Source organism: Lygodium microphyllum, chromosome 6 (assembly GCF_053477565.2).
Source record: "Lygodium microphyllum isolate KBCC chromosome 6, Lygodium_microphyllum_v1.1.10, whole genome shotgun sequence".
In the NCBI taxonomy this organism is placed as follows: Eukaryota; Viridiplantae; Streptophyta; class Polypodiopsida; order Schizaeales; family Lygodiaceae; genus Lygodium; species Lygodium microphyllum.
This window is the reverse complement of record NC_141140.1, coordinates 40,448,884-40,458,853: the sequence shown is the minus strand read 5'-3', so window position 1 is coordinate 40,458,853 and position 9,970 is coordinate 40,448,884. Positions and strand designations below refer to the sequence as shown.

Genomic DNA, 9,970 nt, shown 5'->3' with positions numbered 1-9,970 from the left:
CACCATGTGAGGGACAGTATAGAAAAAGGTGCCAGAGTCTCAGATCCAAGAAGGCCTCATATTGAAACAGAAACTATTTCGACATTTGGATAAATTTTACCAAGTATAGACAACTAAACAAACAAGGACATTATCAAAATAGAATTGACCAACCCGAAATTTGGCATGCAAACACTGTTTGAAGACCTACAACACCATCAAATGCACAAAAGCTGGACACTTATACAATCCATGACCAAAGAAATCCACATTGTAAAAAATAATAACTTCCATAAGTTTCCTATCCAACCACCAACAGCATGAATGATCCACAGAAAACAAGGACTCAATTTATCAAGCATTGCTTTCAAACCTTCAAACATAAAAACACACAACGTTGTCTAGACAGCAGCCAACATGGGCTCTTCAACGGACTTCTATTCATCTATGGTTACATCAAACCAGGCTGAAGCAGACCAGCATGCATATTCCATTCACAAAGGTTCAATTCTGCAGTGCTAGTATGCCATTTGTAAACCTCTTTCTAATACTTCTGTACTGTTGCAAGAGGTCAACAAAAAGCCCGCATGTCTCTGTGAAACTTGCATGACTAATGAAAAGGGATTTAGCTGCCAAAAACTGAACCTCAAATTGTTCGAGCTTCCTATTTAAGAAAGACTCTAGAAACATATTAGAAAAAGCAAGACAAGGTTCACACCACAAAGAAGATGAAATAAGGGCTCCAGAAGGAAGGTGTCGTAGCCAACGCATCCAATCCAAAGAACCTTTCTCTGGAGCGTCGATAGCAGTCAAAACAGCATGCATTGCTCCTTGGAAGTCAGCTGTTTCAGCAACAATGTCCAGGAGAGTTGAGAAGAACGGTTTAAACACTCCAGATATCGAGCTCAAATCAGCTTTCTCTTGGTGCACAGGCTTTGCTGCAATTAAGCATGCTTTTCGAAATTGGCCAAATTGATCAGCACAGCTCCTAATCGCCACATGCAACAGCCCTAAACATAGTTCCTGTAACCTCCCACCAGAAAACCTTGACGACTCGCCATCTGCTTCTGTGCTCCTGAGAATAATCTCCCATTCCTGTCGTTTAGCCCAACAATGAAGAGACATATGAACAAATCCCTCCCAACTGGAACAGAAAAGTAGCAGGTTAGAGAATTCAAAAGGTTGAAAATGAACAAGAATACACATGTGATATGCACATCCACTGCCAGTAGTGAGAAAATCAGAAACCAGAAAACTTAGAACAGGAGTAAAACAAAGAGTACAAAAACATTTTGGATGGAAAACATTTTTGGTTTTCATGATCCTGCCTAGTGAATGTGTGAAAAAGGATCAGCTCTAGTCCTCCTCCACCCCACAAGCATGCGACCATCGCAAAACAAATCCACCCAAAACTAACGAAACAAAAGAAAGAACAAGGCTTTATTTCCTAGGCGTGCTGATTTCGGTGCCCATATCACCTTTCGAAAATCTAGTAATAGAAAGGGACATAACTCACAATTACCAACTCTAATCATGCCATTGAGCCTTCTAGATCTGCTGCCAATCCATTCCATTAGAAAAGGAATTCTCCAAGGATCTAAGCTTCTACCATAGCCGTTCCAGTTTTAAACTCATACTTCGATTTGGCGGGATCGGATGGGTCAAAACATGTAGCTTAAAGGTGTCAAGAAATGGACATTTGAGAGCACATGTTGGGATGTAAAGGTCCTTTATTCACCTCTGTGTATTGTACACATGTATTATTATATTGTACATGTGAATGCACCCTTGTGTGCCCTAAGTATAAATACATCTTATTCTTTGTGTACCAACACATTGCCGGTACACCCAAATCATATCGTACTCTCTCTCTGTATCACTCTCACTCACCTGCACACTTCTCTTGCTGCAGCACACTCTCAACAACTAGTATCAGAGCACAGGTTGTGCACACTTCCCAAGATCCGACCAACTAACGGCACCGAGTACTCCACAAGTCAAGCATGACCTGACAGGACCAGCGACACAACTGCAAACTGACAGGCAATTCGCAGGCAGCCAACGAATAGGTCGTGAAAAAAACCAATGTGGGCAAATGAGAAGAAAACTGCTCGCGACGACCAGGCCACAGGGACCTGCGTGCAGGCATGTGTGGCAGGCCATCACGACTGGGCGACGAGGTCTGACGGGGGACCAGCAGGGAGGCGCACACGGCGGACGGCGAGCTGCACAATGGGCCGTCAAACATGACGGCGGGTCAACCCCCCCCCCCCCCCCCAAAAAAAAAAAAAAAACAGAAATTCTTTCAATCTCTCTTGTCCCCTTGCTCTAACGGGGGTTCGCAGTGGAAGCAAAGTTTTCAAATCTGTGCGAATCTGCTTCGGGACATTTGGGGCTTTTCCCAAATTTGAAGTTGTTTATGCTTGACAGTGACATTTGTGTCAAAATTTGCAGACATTGTGCATGTTGACCTCAGTTAAATTGGGGATTTTGCCAAATTTGTTGGAATTTTGCTCATCCGAGTAAAATTTCTTGACATTGGACCCGGAAAAGTTGGGGCTTTTCATGTATTGATAAAATTTTGCTCAACTTGGTCAGATTGGCTAACATTTATGCACTGTTGGACCTGGAAATTTGGGCTTTTGTGCAGATTTTGGTAAGTTTCTGCAGTACTTGCTCGTGTGGTGGCTGGTTTATGTAAAAACAGCAGAGGTTTATTGCTGGTTGGGTAAGAACAGCAGTGTATTTGCTGGTTCAGCTTGTGCTCTTGCAGTTCAGTGCATGTACACTTGTGTTTGTAGTAAAAATGGTTGCAACTTCTTCCAATTCTAACATTAAGAGTTTGATGGAAATCAAACGGTTTGATGGTCAGGGTTTTGACCTTTGGAAAGACCGTATGCAAGGCATATTGTTCTTAAAAGATTGTGAGCATGCTTTGCAAAAAGATAAACCCGCACAAATGTTTGATGCAGATTGGGTCAAAGTCAACAAAAAGATTGTGGCCTATATAAAGATGGGTGTCACTAATGACATTTTGACATACATAAAGGGCTTAGATACTGGTCATGCAATATGGGAAAAGTTGAAAACTACCTATGAGATCACCACACATGTTAATCAGGTGCATTCAATGCGCAAGTTGGTGAATATGCGATTGGATGAGTCCAAGCCCACAGCTGAGCACTTGAGTGCATTTACTTGTATTTTAAATCGGCTCAAGGATGCCAATTTGGATTTTGATGATAAGCTGAGGGCGATCTTTCTAATCATGACATTGCCTGAATCTTGGGAGACCTTGGTAGTTTCTCTCAGTAATACCCCCAATCTCTCATATGATGGTGTGAGGGGTTCAATCCTGAATGAAGAAATTATACGTAAGTCTAGTGGAGAAAGCAACAACTCAGCTTACAATGTTAGAGGCAAGGCCAAAAAGAAAAATGCAAATCCTGGACAGAGAAGTAGAAGCAAGAACAAAGGAAAGGAAAAGAGTGATGTTACTTGCTATCAGTGTGGTCGGAAGATTGCAGGTACTATAAGAAGAAACAAGAGAGAAAGAAGAATGCAGGAGACAAAAAGAAAAAAGAGGATAAGACAGATGTATCTGAGGCAGCCAAAGGCAAGGAAAATGCCAATGTAGCCTCCAATGTAGTCATAGAGGAGCTCTCGGATGCAGAGGCTGATGTACTATGTGCAATAGATTATGATTCCCTTGTATGTCACATGCAAGATATGCAGATTACCAAAACTCATGTGATTGATACACTTTTGTCAGTTGATGATGGTGTCACTCAAACTTGGATTGTAGACTCTGGTGCCTATTTTCATGTAACTCCTTTCTTAGAGTGTTTTACTTTCTCTTTGAACAACCTTGGCCTTTGATCTAAAAGGTCTTCACAAGAAGCACGAACAACAAGAGGGCAAGATGACTTAGAACACATCTTCAACACATCATCATGATGTTTCCGAGCCTAGCACATCAAGACACAAGACGGAATGGCCCTCTCAGATTACTCCTCCTACTTCCAACATGGTTGGAGAGTTTTCGGACTACCATGGAGTCCATAGACCATGAGAGATTTGGTACACCGGTCTAATGATTTTGCAAGAAGGACCGAAGCTCTATTAGCATGCTTGCTTTAGTCATGTCAGTCTATCATCTCTTGATAGTGAGCTCCTATCAAAGTCTGACGGAGACATGGGAGCTCTAGCAGTTTAGTGTGCATTTCTCCCATTTTAGACACATTTCTTACCCATTTGACTAGTCTGTCAAGAGGTTTCCATCTCTAGTCGGTGTCAAACTGCTCCATGACTGCTAGTTATTTTTGTCATCATTTTTCCTTTTTTTTTCAGCAATTGAACTGCATTTAATGCAAACATTTTTGGGCATTTACTCCAATCGGCCTGATTTAGGGCCTCCTACAGCAATCCACTAGATTTGGAGGGTGTTGGCTATTTATAGCCATCTCATTGATCACTCTCTCACTTCTGCAGGTTATCTTCAGCGCACTCCTCTCCAACACTCTCCGTCATTGGTGTTGCCTTCATCATCTCAGCATGATCTAGTGCCTCACTAGCGCTCTGGGTTGCATGCAAGGACTGATCAATCCTCATCATTGTATTCAGCATTCTTCTTCAGTCAGTGCAGTATTTCTTCCTTCATCTTATGTTTCCTTCTCTCTCTCTCTCTCTATCCTCGTGTTTCTTCTTCTGTCGTGCACTCTCACATGGTATCAGAGCCTAACTAAGAACATGGAGGTGAGATCCTTTGCAGAGGAGGACCCCAAACCATCAAACGCAGCCTTTAGCCCTTGCATTTGCTGTAAACATAGCATTCTATGAAGGTGGTGTTAGCAACAATCCTTGAGTGCAAGCGGCACATTCTATTACCCATCTTATGTTGCCGTTTTCAAGGTGATTGCAGATTTGAAAGATATCTTATCAATTTCAAGGCTTTGATGACTCAAACGAGGAGCTTATCTCACATCACTCATCTTAGCAAAGATGTGATTATCGAAAGTTTTGAGATTACCAATGACAAGAGTCGTCTCCTCGAAACCATCCTTTTTATACTCATCTATCATAGCAGGCCCCATCTGAAGTGAAGATGCCTTCCTTGATACCCTCTATTTAGGTGCATGTTCTCCCTTCTATACCCAAAGAAGACAAAGTGGATGATTCCAACTATTCATTGTGGTCTTGAAATTGGAGTGTATACTCGACACCTTTGATTTTTGGAAGCTCGTTTCTTCACCCATTCCCTGTCCCCAGGAGGATCTAGCTAATGGGCTTTCTATGGACCATGTTGCCTTATCGGATCGCACAATTCTCGAGCCAGATCTTTTCTCTTTATGAGTTTGCAAGACTGTTCTTGTGCATGTTCACAAGTTGAAAACTGTAGCAAAAGTGTGGAGCAAGCTTGCATCTTTGTATCAGCACAAGACATTTGCCCACAAGATCTCCCTTGAGAAGAAGTTGCAGATGCTCAGTCTTGATGACTCCCCTTCTACAAAGGAACACATCATGAAAATGGAGGACAGGAAAGGTAAGCTTGCCTCTCTTGGATGGAAGATCTCTTCTAAGGAGATGGCTATGGTTCTTTTGACTCAACTGCCCTCTCCCCAATTCAATCTCTTCTACACCAACCTTATCACCTCGAGGACCCACTGTCGGAACACTGCGTGTCCATCACTGTGAACCTGAAGGCGGAGTTTTTCACCAAGAATTTGAACTCATTAATCAACGTCATTAGGGAAAAAAAAAATCTGTTGTGTGTGTCTTTTTGTTTGCGTTCTGCATGGCGCACGAGCACATGTAGATAGGCTAGGCCTTTTGTTGGACAAGGCTTACATGTCCCGGTGCCACCACCTCCATCGGCCCTTTATGGAAATATTCATATTCCTATATGTCTATATCAATCAGCATCCATTGGGCATTTTCAGGCTATTTTTTGCCTACCCACATTCACCACCTCCTACTTATCCCCCTCCACCACCTCCTTCTTATCCATCTTATTCCACTTATTCGACACCTCATGGTTCTTCCTCCTCATCAACCAAGCATGCCTTCAATGGCAAGACTCGTTTTAATAGAATAAACTTCACTACTTGGTCAAACCTAATGAGATATATCCTTGACTCATAGAACCTATGGAATCTTGTGTAAGGGTTGGAAACCCAACCCAATCCCGCACTTGTTCTGTACAAGGTTGTCCACCATGGAAAGCTAGGAATGCCTCCACTGCTATCAAGTTGATGCAAGGTCTATTACTTGAATTTTATTCACAGCTTCAGCATTTGATTTGGCATTTGAGCATTGGGCACCCTTGACTGACCACTTTGCAACTTGGGATAGGACCCTTCATATCAATTTGGATCATGAGCTCAAACTTTAAAATCACTCATTGGGATGACTTAAAAGTCAAGTTGGTTGAGTATTAGTTGCTTCTCACTAAGTTCTCTACCACGAGGGCTCCTAAGTTCTCGAACGATCAAGTCACATTGTTTCTAAACAAGCTACCATGAGAATACTTCCATTTTGTGCAACAGGTGATTCCACAACCCATTACGCCCACATTCTATGAATTTAGGTATCAACTACTGTGTTATGCTCGACTATTTGATCAATTTCATAGTTTGACCTCTACAAAGGGGACTCTCGTTGCTTCTTCTCAAAAGGGGCAACAAGGGAAGGGTAAAAAAATTCAAAATTGAAATCAAAAACAAAACCAAAATTAGAATCAAAATCAATCTAATGAGACCCAAGGAAACTCCCGATCATCTCTCAAATTTGAATGGCTAAATGTACCGAAGAAAAATCGGTATTATCAACATTGTCGGAAGGTAGGCCACTTTCACAAGTGTTGATCAAAGGCAAGAGGCACAACACCAAAAGCTAAGACCCAAATCCTCGGCCCTCAGTTGGGCAACCCCCAACGAGGGAGGCAAGATAGTAGCAACCCTCAACATGGGCAGTGGCGAGGCCAAACCCACACTGCCATCGGTCAATCATCACAGCGTCTACAACGTTCTCAATGCCAAAGGGCTTGTCTGACTAGTCTACAAAGGCTCACATCATCTCTGTAGAGACATTTCAGGATGCAAGTCTCTTCCACATCTGCGAGTTTCCCCCTAACAAGGTTATTGCAAAGGCCCACTCATCACAGCCGAGTACTTCAGCAACTCCTTGGATTGTGAATAGTGGAGCTACTCATCATATGAGCCCCATCGAGGATATTTTCATTTTCCAAGCCCCTGCAACTGAGCAAGTTTGAGTTGGGAACAACTCCTTGGTCAAGATTCAAGCTCACGGTTGCGTCAGTTTTGCCATTGACAGGGGCCCAAATCACACTATGTTGGATGATATATACTATGTCCCACAACTTGGAGTAAACTTGTTATCCGTTCAACAACTTTGCCGGTTGGATCAAGCAGTCTTCTTCGCAACAACCACAGTCGAGATCCTTGACTCTAAAACTAGTTTAGTAAGTGTTCATGGTGAGACATAGCCTAGTGGCCTGTACCACATGATAGCTTCTTTCCACACCAACAATCGAGAGCTCTAAGCTCCACCACTTCCAAGCTTTAGCCACTGCATGGGAGCCAATGAGCACTAAGCATCTCTAGCATTGTCACTTAGGACATCTTGGAGACTCTCTCTATGAGTTGTCACGTTGACACATGGCTAATGGCCTTCCATGCCTAAAGCTATCATAGGATATCTGTAAAGCTTGTTGTAACATTCCACTTCCGCAGGAAAAACCCCCCCTATTTTAATTAAAATTAATCGAAAATCCCCCCCTCTGTCGTGACCGACGACGAGTGGTTTTTTTTGGGGGGGGGGGGGGGGGGGGGGGGGGGGGGGGGGGGGGCCACGACAGGACAGGTAGCGGAAAGGGAAGGAAGAGAGATTACGTCAGTCGACGGAGCTAACGAGGAAGGATTGGATAGGGAAGGCCATGTTGACGAAGAAGATGACGACGGAAGGAAGCAAGCGACTACAACGAGGAAGAAGTGGATGATGAGCTGGAGTCGAGTAGGAGTTAACGGAAGCTACAACGACAATACTGAAGATAAAGTCGATTAAGTTGATGGGGGGGAGGGGCACACGTGTGTCACCTCCTCCCCCCCCCCCTCCCCCTCCCCCAACTATATCTTTCCCCCTCCCTTATAAAACCCCCCTTAAGCAAAGGAAAAGGACCACCTTACTCTCCCCACCTTGCTGCCAAGAAGAAAAAGAGGAAGAGAGAAAGAGAGGAGAAGAAGAGGAGGAGAAGAAGAAGAGGGAGAGAGAGAGAGGGGAGAAGAAGAGGAGAAGAAGAAGAAGGAGAAGGGAAGAAGAAAAAGAAGAGGGAGAGAGAGGAGGAGAAGAAGAAGAAGGAGAAGGGAAGAAGAAAAAGAAGAGGGAGAGAGAGGAGGAGAGATTCTTTCTTTTCCCCTCCTTAGAGGGTGGCCATACGTGTGTTTCCTCTTCCTTCTTTCCCGAGTTTATTTCTCTATCCCGCAAGCTAGTTTTCCTAATCCCTCCCCCCCGCTCAAGAGGTTGCTGAAATTCCTACAGAAATCGCATTCTAGCGAGGAACATTGGGAAAGGCCCCCAAGCGAAGAGTGTCAAGTGCGGGTGGAAATCCCACATCCCGCAACGAAGCCTTGGGCGAGGGCATCACTACCAATCCAACTGTGGTACTATCGGATGTAAGTAATATATTGCCGAATTAAAGGACTAATTGCTTTGATTTCCGCACGAGGGGCATTAGGCCGTACTATACCACATGAGAATAGGTTGACTAAAAGGATAAAAGTCCACCTCAAATATTCGAGGATGAAGTTTGCGAAGTGCTTGTATCAAGGGAAGTTAATTGCCTTAGTTGCTATGCGACAAATCCATGCATATCATAAGCGGCATATAATATTTTTGAAGTACTAAGCATCGATAAGTCCTCAATTATTCTTTACCTAGGACAATATTGTTAAGGCTCGCAGATGCACGTAGACAATACATGCATGGGAAAGATTATATGATAGATGACTTCAAGAAAGACAGAGAGAAAAACCATGAAGACCTTGAGCACGAGACATTCTTCTCCTCCCAACCACGCCTAGATAAGTGCTGGCCCCTCTCATCCGTATTCCTTTGCCAGCCGTCCACTTCTCTGGAGTCCTACTATTCTTGGACTCTCTTACTCTCTAGGCTCCCCTTAACCCCGTTCAGGCGCCCAAGAGCCCGAACGGTCATTCTCGTGCATGTTCCCCTAGATTTACCTTAATGTCACATTAAATGTCACTTTTAATGTCACATTCCATATTTATGACCTTAACGTGACATTAAATATCACTTTTAATGACACATTAATGTCACATTTCCTTCCCCTTAAGAATCGGTTTCGTCCTCGAAAACGATACTTGGAAGATCTAACTGTAAATCGGGAAACCTTTTCTTTAAAGTACTTACTCGCTCCCATGTTGAGCTTTCTTCTGAACAATCTTTCCACTTAACCAAACATTCCTGATAAATAGTATTCCTTGTTCGTCTATTACGAACATTTAATATTATTTCTGGTTCATGTGGATTAGATTGGTCATTGAATAGCTCCTCAATATCATCATTTAAGATTAGATTATCCAAATCACCCAGCTTCTTCCTTAATTTACTTACATGAAAAACTGGATGTATTTTACTACCAGCAGGTAGTTGGAGCTTGTAAGCCAATTCTCCCACCCTTTTAAGTATTATGAAAGGACCACAATACCTTGGTGAAAGCTTTGGACATTGTCCCTTTTTCATAGTTTTAGTTTGTTCAGGCACCTTAAGATAGACCAATTCTCTTTCTTCAAAGGAGATGTCTCTTCGGTGAGGATCTGCATATGCTCTAGCTCAATTTTGAGCTTTTTTAATATTTTCTTGAGCAAATTTTAACATACTATTCATATCCTCCAAAAAGTCTTTAGCTGCCTGAACCTTTTCCTTATGCAGTCCTACTGCAAAAGGAGCTCTG

The 9,970-nt window shown here is 43.0% G+C and overlaps 1 protein-coding gene across 1 annotated transcript in view; it reads right to left on the bottom strand.

Annotated features, from left to right (window-relative positions):
• Window positions 1–308: 308 nt before the first annotated feature.
• Window positions 309–9,970, bottom strand: part of LOC148034492 (uncharacterized) — a 31,758-nt gene continuing 22,096 nt past the window's right edge. Inside the window, exon 4 of the mRNA XM_087679436.1 lies at window positions 309–1,123. Within this exon, the coding sequence (XP_087535562.1) occupies window positions 484–1,123 (640 nt within the window). The 3' untranslated portion in view covers window positions 309–483. The remainder of the gene's footprint in view (window positions 1,124–9,970) is intronic.